At 41.9% G+C, this 18819-nt stretch overlaps 1 protein-coding gene across 1 annotated transcript in view; it reads right to left on the minus strand.

Annotated features, from left to right (window-relative positions):
* Smg6 (Smg6 nonsense mediated mRNA decay factor) overlaps positions 1–18819 on the minus strand; it is a 174360-nt gene that overhangs the window by 34363 nt on the left and 121178 nt on the right. The window contains exon 20 of the mRNA XM_071590282.1: positions 9946–10123. Within this exon, the coding sequence (XP_071446383.1) occupies positions 9946–10123 (178 nt within the window). The remainder of the gene's footprint in view (positions 1–9945; positions 10124–18819) is intronic.

An 18819-nucleotide genomic window follows, 5' to 3' on the forward strand; every position in this document is an offset into this window, starting at 1 on the left:
ACCCCCTGTGGTCTGCGGCGAGTTGAGGAGGGAGAGAGGAAAAGGACCCCGCGCTCGGCGATGAACCGCAAGACTCGGGCACACAAACACGCGAAACCAACCGACTAGGATCCATCACGGCGGCCAATCACGACACGCGCCCTCCCCTCCCCCACGCCGCCACCAAAACCGGAAACCGCTCACCGTTGCGTCACCAAGGTCGGGCATTTTTGAAACAGCCTCGGGGACGGAAACGGCCTACCCTTGCTCTCTCACCAGTGCCCTTCACCCCACGCCGCCTTACCTTCCACCCTGGCCGGTTTTTTCGCACGACCCCAGAGTAACATGTAAAAAAAAGATCGTTTCGAAAGGGGCGCTTCGTTAGATTGGTCCGCCCAGGGGGGGAGGGGAGGTACACAAGTCAGCCGTTGGCTCGTTTTAAGTTTTAAGTTGCCCCTGACCGATGAAGGTATGAAAAAGCTCGCGTCCCAAGGTTCGTTCACATTGACCCGACGAGGTCGTAGAGACTGGACGGGGAGTGGGGAAGGTGCGATCGGATCTCCCTCTCCATGGGAAAATATGTGAAAAATAGAAGGGGATCTTGAAGGGTTCGTTTGAACTCTCAAACCACCCTCCAATTAACGGTACCGATGAATAAAATTTCAACCTCACACCTGCCCCAAATTAAATCATCCATCCAATTAGACTAACTTTACAGATGTGCTAAACTGGTTAAGATGAACACGGCCGACTTACATAGGGAAAACGACGCCGAGACGAGTAATTAAAATATTAAAAATTGCGACCGTCACAAATGTGACATTGGCTAAAGAGATTGTTGATATTAATCAGCTTTTTAAATCCCCATTTAGGGTCCAAGCCTATTTATTAGCACCAAAATGTTGATCGAGTAAAGAAGAAAAAATAATCATGACTCATCATGGACTCGCGACTTGAGGCATAATCCGATAGGCCGGTTCTGTTATATATGTAATCCGCAATATTTAATTAGTTTTAAGTACTCCAATGAAAACTGCCCAAAATACGAGGAATGGCCTATTCTATCATTGCTACGACTAAAAAAAATATTATATCAATCAATAACAGATGTGCTTGGTACGTGCACACAATATCCAGAAAGCGGCGGCAATAGTGTGTGGTGGGGAGCATAGCACAAACCTTTTAGGAATAATATGCCCTCCTACATAAATATAAACATACATTTCCAAATTAATATAAACGAACGCAAACTTAATACTCGTAAGGGGTTGGTAACCTAATGGGTGGAACGTTCGGCCGATGCGGGGCGATTTCATGATTTGAAGGAAACTTCGTGGGAAACGGAATGGTGGCAAAGGCATATGAATAGAATCCTGTACTCAAGAATCTTTTATCTCCAGATGTCTTATGTCTTAGGCCAGCTTAATTTTCACCACACCAAAAATAACCATTCTTTGTGATGATTATTGTAAACGAATACAGTCATTAACACAATCATGGCTGGTGCTTGTCCAGGAGGACCGATGGTAGGTCCAACTACACCTATTAGAAGTCAGATACACTGGAGTATCATGCCTCAACGACTTTCGGTACCCCTCTCTGGAACATGCCTTTACCATTTTGATTCCGTGGGAATGTTTGCATGAATAAATGCAGCTCGTGTTTATCAAAACAATTACATTTTTCTACAATTTCTCCCGAATATTTCAGAATTGTCACTCATTCCAATTCGCTGACCTTCTAGCATTTCAATTAAAACTAAAAAATTTCCTGAAATAAATGTCACAATTGACATTTAGTACCCAACGGATAATTGACCTAACAGATAACAAGTGCCTTATTTGTGCGTGGAAACATCCATACTTGATGCCTTGAGTGGGAAATAATATATTTACTGGTTATTCACAAGTTTTGTAAACAGAAAATCCTGCTGGACAAGGGCGGACAACGCGAAACGGCTAACAGCACGTTTCCTGTCGAAAATTAGGCACCAGTGAAATATAGGATGAAAACACGCCCACCTATTCCGCAATGAACGGGTTCTGTTTTCGCATGAGTACAAGCTGGTATCGCATGTCAATCGTTCAGGAAAGTACTAAATCACGCGGCTTGATACCATTAGTTTCGATAAGAATAAAGCAGCATTTTAATTGGACATCATCCTTCAAGACGGGTTGCATAAGGTAAGGTATGCGGAGAAAGGAACTTGCAACATTTAAGTACTGAACCGCTAAGATAACAATCCTGCAACAGTAATAAACAAGAAGGACGATAATTCAGGCGATAAGGTACTTTCTTTGAGTATCTTGATCGTAGAGTTATGAGGATAATAACATCGTAAACGGCGATCTTTATCACCATGAATATTAATTGCGTTAGGGAATCGTCACACCAGAAACCCTTTCTCGTCAGTTTCTCACCTTAACAATCCCAATCCATTAACCCAAACGTTTTACAATATTAATTTACGACACAAGCTTCGGGATTTAACACAGAATGCAGGAATGGTCCTTCAATCAGCGAATTAAAATTCTTGAATAACCATGTATTTCAGGGTTAAGGGTACAATTTTTCAGGTAATTCATTGGGTGCCCTCAAGTCTTTGGAACTTAAAAGTTATCTTCCGAAGTCACAAAGTACAACATTTACGGAAAAAATCTGGTAGGTACCAGTACAACTACATCCAAGAAAGTCATCGCCATTCTAGCAAAAAAGTAAATGTTTACATTCTATTTTAAGAACTGTATTTCATTTATGCAGAGCAAAAGCAAGGCAATAGATGCGAATAATGTAGATCTCGGGAATTATGAATCATTGACTACGTATCAACAACGGTCACTGGCCTACTTACGAAAAATGAACCATTACATATAAGATAAATCCTTATCAGAACCCAAATCATAATTTTTTCGATGTCACAGCGTGATGGATTCACAGAATTCAATACTCCATCGTTGTAAATACTCCGTTCGTTGTTTTTCCTGAGACGTCCCTATCAGTAGCGACGAGGATTCCACCCCATATCGGAGCATCAACAAAAATAGTATTGAACCTTAATCACTTACCGACTACATTTCTGCATTAGCCTTGCTGTTACGGTGGAGAATTCTGTTGACCTAATGGTCACAGGTCAGCGTTCCGTACACGTAGCTGTTGTGTACGTAAAACAGAGTATGTACCACATGCAGTATTTAAACGGAAAATCAAATGGTAAAAATAAGGCGAAGCTCCAAAAGTAGAACATTATTACAAAGATTCTCAAACCTCAAACATCTGATTCTTCTTATTCTTACGAAATATTTATCAAGAAATGTTTAAGACTCGCGTATTTTCAAAATACGCACTTTACAAGGCTAAAACCAAAAGTAACCTACTTTCCAGTCTTAGCTTAACAAATGACCAAATTTCTACTTCCCATACTTCCCGTAAATGCTAAATAGTGACCCGAACAATTTTGCCCATTTAGCCCTGCCGAATTTGACAATAAGTGTCGTACTAGAAACCACGGGGTTTTAATGTAGACATTTTACGAAAAAAAATAAAGTGGATACGTATCAGCGTGTGCGCTTATTTCTAAACATTGGCCACTACAAGTGCCAAATGTAAATTAAAGATTCAAACATATTCAATCTTAGATTTGAAACTCGAAAGACTGAAGGCCAATATAAGATCTAACGAAACATTTTGCAGATTTTTTTTTAACCATCAGGCAATAAAACGCAATTCTATATACAGACCGAGAAACCAGAGCGGTAGCACCAAAAGAGGAAGTGATAACACCCGTGAATTAGCGTCAAAGCGCTGACGAATTGACACACATTTCTGAAAATACAGAAACGACGCCACATGCGTTACCCCATTACGGTATACAACAACTGTAAATAATGCCTCCGCCGCCGTGAAAAAAAAACTTCCAAATTGCTACCAGAGAATTTCTTTTGAGTTAAGTCACTATCTTCCTAAGCTCGAATCTATAATTTCGGCACCCTGCGACGCTCTTTTGTTCCCGGGTGCGAGAGCATAACGGTTATACTTTGAAAAGACGTACAACTCGTAGTTTTCGAAGCGATTTATAGGGTTTAGAGGGCGCCCAGTTTCTTTCTTTTACCGCAGATGATATCCGACCAAAAAAACAGCCTAACGAAAGCATTCTCATTGGAAATTGGAACTACAGAAAATGTAACGGTGTTTAGTTCGCTTGGTAACGGTTTGAACTTTTTTCGTGGTAAGTCACAACCGCTCACGAGTTATAACTAATAATGACTTTCCAACCCCTTCGTTACCGCAAACAGTTTGATCGAACCCCTTGGAAATATTCCATCAAGGAATCACACGAAAAATAACTTCCTTCCAGGGAACAAAGTCAGCGGGATATAGCTCAACCATCTTCGATGAAAACCAAAGTTACATGAACGTTGACGAAATTTTCTAATTGTAAACTCATCCCGAATGAAAAATACAACCTTAAGTATTTTCAGTTAAGTCAGCTAAAAGGTGAACGCCACAGACGCTGACTCTCAGCGGCTTACACCCTGTACCATATGAGTACTTTAAATTTCAACTATTAGACGAACAAATATTATAATTATATTATTTCGAACAAATTCTCTCACAAAAATCCCCTTAATGCCCTTAGGTTTGACACATGACCTATTTACTGCAAATAGCTCTAAGACAGCTTTCGCTTGCCATAATGCTTTCCAAAACATCGGTGTATTCATATAGAGAGGCAACTTTTATTTATGGCGTTTCTTGTTCGGAGGAAGATGCGTTCACTCATATTTGCAAAACTATCATTTTAAATTCTTTATGAAATCCAAATGTAACATATACATGTAGTACTAGCATGAACTTTTCCAGGTTAAAACAAAATATTAGCGCATTAGCTCGATAGTTTCAAGAATTCCTATGTGAGATGACCATTTTCACATGGCTCCTTGCGAATAATCAGCCATCAAAATTATTTGCGTCGAGTTTTAGTCAATCCAAGCTGGACCACACGAGTTAATTAACTCTTCCAAACGCTTCTCCAATATCCACTCTCATATGCAATACGTACCAATGCTAAGGATAAAATGTTTACATAATTTGAAGTCAATTATTAACCGCCAAAAATAAGGAAAGCAATGGAATACCATTCCGCAATTACCTTCTAAATCCAAACCTCTGCATGAAGTAAACATACGATCGTATAATAGCATTAGTTCGGGGGCCCGGTCAGCTTTGCAATTTTTGCCTTGATTAGCTGTATATTGTGATAAGCGCAACAGACTCAATTGCACTCCAGGATTTAATATACTAATTACTGCAGTGGAAATTACAACGATAACTCGGAAAAAGGCTGAGGTAACATAAATTAATGGAAAGAATGGACGATAAAAGGGGATAAAACCTAATTCGGCTCAGTCATAGTATGCAAGAGAATTAGTGCCCATCGTCCCGCCGTAAATAGATAAGGAAATAATCTCTATTAAAAAGCACAATAAAATCCCTCGTTTAAAATACCACGCATCACCAAGAGAATCAACACAGGAATGAAACACAAGAGATCCAAAGAAAGACACGAATACTATTATACAACTTGGCATGGGAAGCATCACAAGACCACCCGATTGCCATAAAAACTGTCATTTCCCACCTTACAAGGGCAATACGCAACTGCCTGAGACTGCATTCACATTATTTAAGACGTGTAGAACGTCTGAAGACGTACATATATAGTATATTTAGCCACTCTTCCTGCCATTAGACCCAAAGGCTAGATAAGACAACTCCATACACTCTCTTTGGGATTCTCAGCGATTTAAGCGACTCCTATGGCATAGGTCGGCTTTTAGTCTATTTCGTCGCACTACAGCCTACAATTACCCTCCATAAATGAAGCGCGATATCAAAATATGGCACGAATCAAAGAAAACGAAATCACTGCATCCGGCATTGCCTATTTTGAAATTAAAGGAATATCAGGGTATTGTACGTATACAGTCATTTATCCCATCGCATTACAGAAGCAAATACTCAGAAACCCTTGTCAAAATGCTAAAAAAAAACAAACTGCGACTCACCGCACATCCACATTCCCCTCAAAAGCCACAATGGTGTTCAGAACGATGAATCCTGAATGCATGGCATTTATAGATGATAACCTTTTCAGCGTGAATTAAATCATAACAGAACTTGTATAAGACCATGAATTTCCAACCATGCCTACCTTATTCAAGTTGAAAACCTACCTAAATGGATTGACGAACCTCACCTTGGGGGCCCAGACGAGTCATGTTTCGCGAGCAGAAATTAGCATGGCGATATAATTAAGGCAAAATGTGTATTTTAGGTTTTAACAACTCTACCAATGACAAATAGTCAAAATATTAGAATGGATTATAATAAAAGTAGAGATGACCAATTATAAGCTGGAGCCAAGGCATATTCATACGACCATTTTGGCTAATTCTATTTGTTCTACAGAAAAGAGCCATCACGAACATTCCAAAATAATGGTAAGTAAAGCTGGCAGGGAATGGTTTTCAAAAATATTATGACCCTTTGTCACCGCATGCAAACTCAAGAGTCATAATTCCCAACACTTTCCATGCCGACGTCCTCGAAACCTGCATTTCGGTGGGGTGGGAGAATATCCTCCAGTTAAAGATCTAATATCCGGAGCCGTTTCATAGTTGGCGAGTCGCGCAACCGCACTTGTCTCACATCTCCTCGGCCAGAGCTCGGCACGTAGGACCAACAACGATCGCTCCTCTTGAGGGGAGGGAGGGGGATGGATGGAGAACGAGAGATGAAGAAAGAGATGGAGCTGGGGAACGGCTCCAGAAAAAGAGAGATGGTGGTAAAGAGAGATGGCGCTAGAGAAAGAAAGCGACCTGAGGATACGAGATCGCGGGGAGAGGGAGGAGAGAGCGAGGGAGAATGGGGGGGAGGCGGAGGAGGGCAGGTGGGGTGAGGGAGGAAGGCAAGGCCAAGGCCGCGCGTGATTCGCCGTATGAGGGAGCTTGTCTTTCCAGTCTCGGACTCTTGAACTCCCTCCCCCAGTCTCTCCCTCCGCCAACTCTTTCCCCGCCTCATCCTCCGCGAACTCCCCTCCCCCTCCTCCCACACCTACGGCTCCGGAAGCTTCCTTGCTTGTGAGATTACCCTTCCCCACCGCTCCCCTCCTCACCTCTACTCCCCTCTCCACCAACTTTCCATCGTCTACGCCTCCCTTAACCCCCTTCCCCCTAAACCCCATCTCGCCAAGCTTTCTTCCCCTTCAAAACAAATGCCTCCCCGGGGGGGGGAGCGGAAGGTGAGAGCAGAGGGGGGGTGTCTGAAAGAGGAGGGGAGGAGGGACAAAAGCCCAGCCCCCTCCACCCCTCCCTGGACCGCTCGTCTCTCCCTCTCTCTCGGCGAGGCGAAGGGGTCCATGCCCTTCCTACATCACTACACGAGCCTACGTCACTTTTTGCCCCTTCCTCTGCTTAAGGACGGCCGGATAGAGAGCGCGGAGACGAAGGTTGGGAGTGAGAGGGGAGGAAAACCACCCCTTAGGAAAAAGTTGGACGGAATAAAAGCAAGGGAAACCACGGGAGAAAGATAACAGACTGCCGGAACTGAAGGGGAGAGAAAGAGAGAGAGATATCTTAATATATATATATGTATACAATATATATATATATATATATATATATATATATATATATATATATATATATATATATATATATAGAGTGTACGCATAAAAGCATCCCAGGTCCTATATCCTCTCTCGCCCTCCCGCCCATTCGTAAACGCCCCTCACTGCATTGGTTTCGTAGGCATTGGCTTCGTCATTATTATTTCTTCTTTTCATCGCCCGTCGAAGCCGAGCATTTTGACGTCTACTTTATGAAGGCCTCGAAATCATCGGGACGATGATAATGAAGGATGATAAATGGATCGTATTTATTCGTAACGGCCCCGCTTTCTCTCCCTCTAAGGCCTTACCGATTCCCACCAGTGAGAGAGGAGAGGCTTGTTCTCAATCCCCCGAACCCTCAAGGCAACATCCCTGAAAAACTGTGCGCCCTCAAAGAGCCGTCAGTTCGGGGGCCAAGGTCAAATTGGCAATTCTGAAACGGATTATGCGAACGAGAGGCCCATGACTGCGACTTGCGAGATTGAACTGGAACGGATTATGAGCATCGGGCAAATAAATGCACGTGCCACTCGATGCCATGCCCATACAGTCTTGTGTAAACGTTTTATAACCACTGTTTATAGGATGACTAAGGCAGGGCATAACATTCCAAACTGCAATTTTCGTTCGCCTCTGTTGCAAGGAACCAGAAATAATGTAGTTCGATTTTAAGAAATTTATCGGTGGTACAGAACGGATGTTAATTTAAATTTCAAGGATTTCAAATTTTATAGTGATTTTAAGATATAATATTGCATATGACTAATATTTTGTAACTCAGTTTTCATAATTAATGCATCTATAATAACTGGAGATATTTCATGTTCAGTTTAAAAATTTAAACTAATGTAAACAAAATTACTCAACGGTCATCTTAAAATATTCACACAAAAAAGGGAACAATTTTTATAATAAGAAAGGAAATAGATTAATTACGTTCATTAAAAAAGTGCTTTCTTCGAAATTATAACTCTGAAATACGAGAAACAAGAACAAAAGCTTATCAATGAAACCAGAAATTTCGTCCGGCATAGTTCGCTATTTCAAGAAACACTAGAGCCTAAAAGCATCGATTACCTATATTATTAGCAATCCACCTTGTTACTGAGAAGATGAATTTGACGTTTGTGGCATTGTATGCTGATGACCTCAAAGACTTTTATTCCTAACTTTTTTGCCGAAAATGTGAACCATTGTGGAGAGCTAGAATAAACACAAATGTTTACAGACTGTGAAATATGTTACTCCCCTCAAGGTGACTTCCCTTGCAATGGCTACTTTCTTTCAAAACTATGCACACTAACGATTTTGGTATAAGAGCATGCACGTGGACGACTATGCGAAATGAGTCTAACTAACAATATTTGAGGAAATCTCATGCATACACATCCACGTCTGCAAGAAAAGCGAAGACACCAAACAAGCTATAGTAGAGGGCTGAAGCTCCAGGTGAAAGGGGTGGTACAAGAATTTTGGTAATTAATGAAACGTAACATAAATAAGAGAATTTCTTTAAAACTTTATACTTTAGGAAGGAGGGTAAATAATTTATAGCCGTAATAAAAATTGCTCGGTGGCTTTCCTCCTCATTGAACACGTACTTAAATTACGTAAGGCCAATTTCGGCACTTTTCCTCTTCCTCCCGCTTTGTCAGGATCCGTAAGTTATTAACCACCTCCCCCATATTACGTAATCGACGCTTTCCTAAATATCAAACAGACATTATTTAAATGCACTATCTTGAATAAATTACTTTTAAAAAAATTGTAGAAATAGAATAGACTGTGGAATGAAAAAAAGAGAGACATTTATTACGTCGACACACTAGAAAATAATTCGGAGAAACCGAACGTATGTCAACAATGTTTTTACGTATAAATAATACAATACTTACAGTATTTTTTGATAATACCTATGGCTATACTAAACTTTAAATATACAACCTAAAAAAAGGTACGATCGAAAGTATAACTAGACGTTTACAGAAAACTCGCCTGGTATAAGCGCAATAAAAAGTTTTGAATACCATAGAAAATGAATCTTATGAAATTAAAATCTCACGGTAAATGTACATAGAATGGTCCAAAAACTTAACAGCAATAGTATCAGCCACACTTGCGCCAAGGCAACGTCAACATGTCGTCACATGTAGTCAAATTTTTAGTATTCCCTTATGCCTGGATCGAAGAAAAACGATACGCAATACCTCTTCACTTCCACACAACTTGTATACAAGTTTACCTTTCAGAGAAATGAATCATTTTTAAATAGATCTTTTTTTAGCATGACTACTTACCAATGAGAGGTACCATTAAGCTGTACAGGGGCGCCCTGGACACTGATGATGGCAATGAGATGAGACGTCGTAGGGCAGGAAGGTGATCAATAAAGCAATTGGTATCAGGAACTAAAAATCGAGGACGAACTTCGACCTCCACCCCGCTGACGGCCCATCGCTGTTCCGCCAGAATTGCCTGCAAGAGAAGGAATAAGAGCATTAGAGATACGTTGGAATGAAAATATAACAATCAAAATTCGTAATTTAATGCGAGGGGAAATAGCGCACTCATTCCCAAACAAACTTCCAAACACGGGAGAAAAATCTCCAACACAGTAGCAGCTACTGGGTTTCTAAAGAGATTTCCCAATGCTAAGGTCACATCGCCGTAAATACACTATTAAACGAAACTGAAAATCATAACAGCAAACCCACGTGAAAACTTGGAAAAATAAATTACTAAACGAGTCGAAAATACATTGGCTGAGCGGGATTTGAACAAAAGGGCTTAGATTTAACCAACGGCCGTGCTCCGTGACTGAATAGACTAGCCCAGTCTAAGCCTTGGCATTAGGTAGGTCATAAGAAAATAATTTTGAAAACAGAAATAAATATAAGAGTTAAAAACATTGAGAAAATGTGGCTAAAGAGAAATACAAGTAAAATGAGGAACAGAATTAACCTGACACACAAGACTTCGAATTGATGATAGACAATATGGAAAAGTATGCATTCTTGGCACAAAACACACTGATGGGTGAGTGAAATCATTTTTTGAATTCAGTTACGAGTAGTATCCTCGAAGTAGGTGTACACGCATTCGGTGACATGTTCGCCTCTTTTATTAATTATTCGTAAACTGGACTTCTTCACTCACAAAAAAAGTGTAATTGTTGTAAGTAATACCCAAGATGTGCGAAAAAGCCAAACATTTTAAGATTGTACCAAATGATTACTCTCAATTGATTCTAAATGAAATCGCATGAGTATCGTACGAGAAGAGAGAAGAAGTTGTGCGAAAAAAGATCACGACAGACTACTTCCCCCTTCAAGTTGTACGTAGCAAATGAACCAGAAGAAAGCATAGTGTAGTCGTGATTGTTAATAACAAAGAAATGCTGAGGCGTAAACTATTAAAAGGTGAAAATCGGAAAACATACTAAATGATATCAAAAGGATCCGGAATGATTAAGCTACGGACATTTTAATCCTGACGATGGAATAACCTCGTAAAGCAATTATGTTTCTTTAACAGCATCAAAACAGCAAAATGAGAGATGTTACAAGTCTATTCAGTGTCATTGCATGCGAGTCAGATTGGAAATTTTCTCAGGCGAAACTTAATCCTTGTGACATGCCTTAAGATTTATTTTATCGCAAATATCACATTTGAGGGCAGAAATAATTTTTATTTAAGACCTAAAAATATTCAGCATTGAATTTCCCACTGATCCCTTAGCAGGAAAACTTACATTTATTCCGGGAGGTTGCATGAAAAAACGCGCCAACCAACCGAATTTCAAACTTGCAGGACACTTTTGTCTGTAAAAAATATTAATGACACCAAGTGTCACCCAAGATACGGCTTTATACGGCTTAAACTTACATGTGATTCTCTTTCTCTGACGGCCACTTATTTATTATGTGCGTGCTGCAAGACAATTATTAACGGGTATGGACGGTGCGAGTCAAAAATGTATGGGAATCTCTACCGATGCATGAGCAATTACTCTTCAGTTTAGTGTTAAAGCACTTGATTGTCGCAAGAGAAATGGCCCGCAACAAATTGTTTACTTAGCTGACGTTGGCAACGTGCACCTGATAACCTATATAACCCATCAATTTCCGAGAGAGATAAAAAAATATTCTTTTTAATTTAAAAATGAAACTTAGTACCTAATTACAGTGTAGAATGATGCCATCCGTCCGAGAGGTACCATATTAAAGTTCGAGAGCAAAATTACATATTGGCCAGGCCAATGACTTGCCACAAGAAATTAAAAATGACAATGGTCATGAATTACTACCGTCGATTCCTTCCAATTTCAGCAATCATAACTTTAGATACTAAACAATACGTAATAAATGCCACCGTTTTCCAGTAGCCTTTGGGGAAACTATGCTCTTTAAGGTAAGCGATTGAATGAGCAAAGGGAATGTTTTCGAAAAAAAGAACGTGAAAACCCCGTATTATTTTCCCCTTGCTTCATTAACATATCGCATTTTCTCCGCAATTACTGAGAACCTGAGAACCTCCTTTCGACCCCTACCTTACCCCCACTCCTGTTGAAAAACTTTCACCCCTCGGGGTCTGCCATAAAAATATTCAACGACTGGCGTCTCCCGGACGCTGGCACGTATCTCTTGGAAACGGTATCGACCTGGCAGCGAGCTCAGTGCCTCCCCACTCTCTCGATATTCTCAAAAACTCCTCCCATTTCTCGCAGATGAGCCCATTCGATCGACGACTACATAGCAGTCGGTTACAACGCGACATCAGCTGCAGGAGATGCAGCAGATGTGACAGGAGAACAGTGGCAAGGGATTCGGACAAATAAATGAAAGTTATGGAGATTATTCACGGCAGGAAATAGGTGATTTGTGAGAAATAATGCCCACGCCAAAGAGTAAATATAAATGGACTATTTCTGTTTTGGCTTTGGCGACTATATAGCTATGCTTTATTGTGGAACAATTAGAGTAAAAAACACACTTGTATGAAATTACAAAAATATTAAAAGCTTTTAAATTTTGGCGCGTAATTAGGCCTTAATACTTTTCATTAAAAATTAATTTTCACTAGCAGGTGATAATATTTTCTAGTATTCAGCATGGGCAACATTAACTTACAGGAGTTTTAACTTCAAGGTCACGAACTTTCTGGTTAAACTCAAAAGTACTGGAAATAGTAAAATAAGAAAGGAAGTGTGTCAATAGTTTCCCCTAACATTGTAAAAATCAATGGCTTTACGTGATCTTTAATACACCAGTTATCCAGCTACAAACTTACACCATGCTTTTATTAACTCTACACTGTGTACGTGAATATTGACAAGAGTATAATAACACCATACGATTACTCAGGCGTTCAGCTCAATGAGTCTTCTTCATCGGCGTCATAGCCTCAACAAGTGAAAAATACATAGTTTTTTCCTTTTTTAGATTCCCGTTCACAAAATTGGAAGCCGAGGTTAATTTGAATTGCTGCTAAGGATAGATATTTTGGCGTATTTCTACCACGAAGCACATCGCCAACATGCGAGCATATGCTTCTGTACCAGAGTCACCCACCCATTTGACATTTGCGTTAATCTAACCACAAGGGAAGAAAGTAGAAATTCTAAGGGCGACCGAACGGGCAGGACGAGGCGGAGGAAAGGAACGCTCGGCGCTCAAATCCTTTTGACCGCGGGCGTCCACCGCGAAGAGCGGGCGACCGCGAACGATCGGGGCGAGTCGGGGGCCGCAAATAGCGGTGGAACGGGCAGGGCAGCGGCGGAGAGTGGGAGGGTCGTCGGGGAGGCACCGCGGCGGGGGCAGAGGAAGGAAGACGCGGGGTGGGGCGGGCTGGTGGCGGGGAAGGACTTAGGGGCGAGGAGCTGGGAGGCAGCCTCGCAGACTTTTAACCCTTGGCAACCTGTCGCAACAATGGTCAGCGGATCCTGCGGAGCGTATCAATCCGGGGGTGTGGGGGAGGGGGGTTAAGGGAAGAATAGTGCGTCTGTGCACGAGCGCACGCGAGGGAAAAAACGGTGTAAAGGTGGCGACTTGCGGTAACGGACTGGCCCGTCGGGACACTCTGGGGGGGAGGAGGGTGGCACTGGAGGAGTGCGGGACAGGGAGGGGGGGTGGAGAGGAAAGGCGCGTGGCCAACAGCCAGCGGACACCTTCCCCCGTCGACCCACCCCACCCACGCCGCCCCGACGTCCGCGGAGGACGGCACCCACAACCCCGCGCCCATCGGAGACTTGAACGCGCGCGCGCAGACCGTACCTTTCCCACGGTGGCCCCAACGGCCCTGTACGAGCGAGGGGGGAGGAAGGGGAGATGGCGGGAGGACGAAGGGGGGCGGGTGTACCTGACGGGCGAGAGGGAAAGGGGAGCGTGGGCGAGGTGCTGGGGAAGAGGGGTGAGGCCGCTGGAGACGGTAATAGATTAGGTCCGAGGGCGTGGATGCGTCGCGGAAGTGTGGGCGACGGAGAAGTGCGATTTTTTCCGCAGCGAAATTGGACAAAGGAGAGAGTACAAAGGAGAGGGGAAGAGAGATAGCGTCTACAATCCGCGGGGACCCCACCTCTATAACTGAGGTCCACCGCATCCCATCAATCTCTCTATTCCTGTTCCCTATCCGGTTGGAGTATGCAAGCCTCTTCTTCAGTGTGGCCATGCGCCATGGAGGTGCGATACTCTCCCGGATTTGCTTCGAAACTGGGGGCAAGATGCTTCTTGTTATTCAGATCAAGTTTTTCCACATACGTAACGTTTTTATGAACTGAATAAATACTTGCATAAAAATTTCATATGTGACTGAATATAACACAAATACCTACATGGTAGAATTTATCTTCTTTAATTATAATTACATAAATTGTAGATTCGCTTTCCCGGGTAAAATACACAGAACAACGGATTTTAAGCAACACTTCCATACTGTTCACTAGCAAAATAAATAGAGTCAATTGCGTGAATGCAAGAGACAACAGTTCGATTTACGTCAAATTCTCAACGAATTAGAACGAATATGACCCCTGAAATTCGTACTTCATTTTGGCAGTTTGTGAACGTTTCATTGTAACCCTCCTTAACCACATGACGAACATAAAAAAGGATTTTATAATAGAAATTTATCTAAAACATGTTTTGCTATATATGTTTAAGTCATTTCTTTAAATCGCTTCAATCACGCAATTCGCGCAGCTATGTTGAAGGAAGGACAATCACTTATATATTTGGTGATTATTAAAATTGTTCACACATAGTAAACAAAATCCGTGAATTCACTTTTAACAGGAGAGAAGTGTAACGTGAAATCCACGAAGTATTTCCTCGAGACATTTAAAAGTTTGAACATAAACCTCATAGGAGAATATAATCTAATAGAGTATCCTACTAATGGCCGTTCACTTCAAATAGCAACAAAAGTTACCTGCATCAAGCGTGGAAACTAAAAATTAGCCACCAACTGTTATTAAAATAACGCAATAAAAGAATATCATATCCATTCTCAAGAAAAGGAACAGATCATAAAAAAGGCGATAACCATGACCAAGCGAGTTTTTGGAGTAAAGGATTTAGAGGAACTGGAGTGTATGTACACCTATCTTGTAGACAGCGAATGATTTGGAGGAACAGCTGGGGACTGAATTCCAGGGCACCTCAATGGAATCAGGTACAGAGGCACATGAACAAAGCGTTAGAGTGAAAAAAACGGTCTCATGTAATCTACCTATCCGATCGTAAAACTCGTCTCCGTCAATCTTTGGCGTCCCGGCACGCACGCGTATGAACTGTTACACGCAATTCGCCACCGTCTTGCACGTAGGAAAACCCAATTCCATTCGCACAGACGGCAATGAATCCCAATAAGGATTCCGTTCTTTCTCGTGCTGAGAAACAAGGGAGAAAATTCCTATATCTGTGCGATCTTCGAAATCGAACACCCCATACGGCGAGGAGCAATTGTTGCCCCACGGTATCACTCTCCATCGGTACGTGGAGGTAAAAAGGATTGACTAAATCCTCAACTCCGCTTAAATATGATACCGATCGTAGGAAATGGAATCGTATTTAACCAGCCCATTTATCCCAGGACTCTTTCAGTTAGAGATAAAGCCAGGGGCGTGCATCTTAACATAAGAGCGTAACACTAATACACCTATTTTGATTTACAAAGGAATCGAGGCGGATCTGAGACCGGATGTTAATTAAATAGAAGACTACGGTGCGACTGTTCAAACACGCACTCCCACATCTATAAACATAAAATGCAAGAATAAAAGTAAAAATGGCACTCAAACAAATAACTGTTCTGGACGTGTTATCATGCATAGCGTAATAAACAGAGTGCCGTGGGATGAAATTTAAAAAAAATAAAAGAGAATTTTTTGGTTAGACAAAACACGCTCGATGCGATATGGCCTGACATCAGATGTTAAATAATGGAAATACATTATTTTTCAGTGATTACTGCGAAATTTGTTGACAGTGGACCCTTTTAAGCATGAAAACTACTCAGAACTTCTGATAATTTAAAATCTATCTGACAGTAACATTTAGCTATTGCTATAATTTGAAAATCCAAGAAGAATAAATTCTTCCCGCTAAAGTGCCACTCCTACTAGAGGACGTCGAGATTTGAGCAAAAATCATGTTAGATTTTCGAATCATACACCATGTACCACGTCAGAAAAGTTCATTTGTCCTTGTTCAGTTACGAAATGATATAGAACGGTCCGTAAAACGTTAGTTTTCCTCCTAGGGGGATATGACAGGACAGTTTTTTTGGGAAAGAACGCGTCGAAAATATATCTACACCTCGGCGTCGTAGCGAGGTGTGAAACGCCCACAGCAGTACAGCCATACACCCAAAGCTATACATACAAGTGGCAACAAGTCAAGTTTCATTACATTTCCCTTATTATGCCCTCATTACACTACATAATCCCGTTGACATGTACCATCGTGGCAACTGAAATCCCTGGAATCTTAATCAATTACCGATTGCTCATGTATGTAGTATCTCGGCTAGCTATCGGTTTCACTCGGAATTTATAGCAGGCTCATGAGGAGAAGAGGGAACAATGCAAGGATTTTGACCCATCCGTGGGAACGACATCCTATCGAGGAGGTGGACGGGTGGGTGGGTCGGCGGGAGGTAGGGACGGGCAGGGGCGGGGAAAGGGGGAGGTAACAATGGATAATGAGGTTGGGAGGAGGAGGCGCTGTAACAAGAAAGGGCGTATGGGGAGGAGGGAGAATGAAATGGAACAGGAGCGTGAACTTCGCGTAAGGACAAGTGCGGAAGCAATTGCGCCGACGGAATAGCTGGACGGACCATGTGTGGGCACCTAAGACGCCCACCACGCACGCGTGTGAATGTCACTCTCCCGATCAGGGGTACGGGGAGCAATTTCGCCCCTCTACGCCTATGGGACAGTGACCTTGCTCACTATTGACTTTAAAGCGCTAGTGTTCCCACAACTTTTGCAACTGATGCCTTTCTTAACCGTGAACAAATTCCATACGACCACCCCAAGTACCAAATTAGGAATACAAGAAACTACGTCTCAGGAATCGAGAGACCTATAAAAATATCCAATTTTTAACATACACGCAAATTTGATAAATACACTTAATATAGTTATTTCGTGAATCAAATACTAAAACAGCAGTAGTTATTTTTTTTAATTTGAAAATTAGTTTGAAGGAAGCGCATAGCGCATATTCAAGGCCAGTCCATTCCGCACTTCTGGGTCACAAGACATGAATGAGATTCGAAATTTCAGGCTTGACTTTGTGGAACTAATCCATTACGAAGAGAAAAAAAATCAGCAAATACATTGGTGCATTTTTTTCCTTTCCGCATAAAATGTAATTTAAAAATTATCAATATTAACTCCCTTGCTCATTTCTATTTTTTTAATTTGGTGTTTTCCGCGGCGAGATTCTGCCTCTTCTGACAAGTGAAGATGCAAGATTTGAGAATGACGACGACCACGTTTGGGATGTTAGGATTGCCTAGGTAGGGGTAACGCCCACTATTGTCAATTGGAGCCTTGCGAATTGAAATTCCGATGTTGCTACTCTTTCTCTTCGTAAAGCACGCCTTTTCATTCACGCTTTTTCGATGTACCAGTATATTCTAGAATATGTTCCTTTTAACTTAGTAGCACTGCAAATAAATGATAAATAAAGAAAATTATCTCGTTGCATTTTCACATATTAATCCTCACTTACTCTATTTTTATCTGTTTCGGTTGAAAACCGTCACATTCCATTCGGAGAAAAAGAATTAAGTGCCGAGTGATACCGAAGAGAAAAATTGAACTATCTGAGAAGATAATATTTTAATATAATGCATACAAATCGACAGATGCATTTGGTAATGGATACCGACCAGCTGAAAATTTGACTGAATGACATCCGCTTACCGTCTTCCATGCAGTTACTACCTCTCCGTTATTCTTTAACTCAAAGGGGTGAGCGAAATGAAACAGCAAACGAAGCACTTTGCCTCAACCTCTTTATGTCTTGAACAAGAGCCATTTTGGCATTCCCTACGATACCCAAAAGAACCGCTAAAAGGCGATGGGGTAAAAAAAAACATTCCTTGGGTCGTGCGAAAAAATTGCCAAAATAAAGAGGGGAAAGCGAAAGATAAAGGACACGAGGCATGAAAGAAAGGGGGCATAGGAGATCGCACCGTGAAAAGACGAATGAGCTAACGAAAAAAAATCAAGAAAGGAGGGAACATCGAGAGGTGTGAAAAGGAAAGGACCAAAAGCGATACCGGCGAGAGGAGGTGGGAAGGGGAAGACGGAGGAAAGGAATGGGAAAGGAAATTCGAAGCAGGACTGGAACAAGAGGATAAAAATGAGAAGCTACGGCAAAGAGGGTCGAAAAATAAAGAAAAGCGGAAAAGCGTGAGAGGACTCGGGAAAGGGAAAAGATGGGAAGGTGTGAAAAGACTCCTGGATTTATTCGACGGACGGCATTCTGAAATGGGGTGGGAGGACACGAAGATTTGGGCAAAAGAAAAGGGTTGAAGGGTGATGGAAGGGGAAGAGATTGGCAGTAGAGCGCGGGGGAGGGAGGACGAAGGAATCGGGAGGCGGAGAGATAACACGCTCTCTCACGCGACAGGACGGTGCTCCGGAAACACGGGGGCAGACG

The sequence above is a fragment of the Hetaerina americana genome, unplaced genomic scaffold (assembly GCF_022747635.1).
Source record: "Hetaerina americana unplaced genomic scaffold, ioHetAmer1.1.p SCAF_4, whole genome shotgun sequence".
NCBI classification, from domain to species: Eukaryota; Metazoa; Arthropoda; class Insecta; order Odonata; family Calopterygidae; genus Hetaerina; species Hetaerina americana.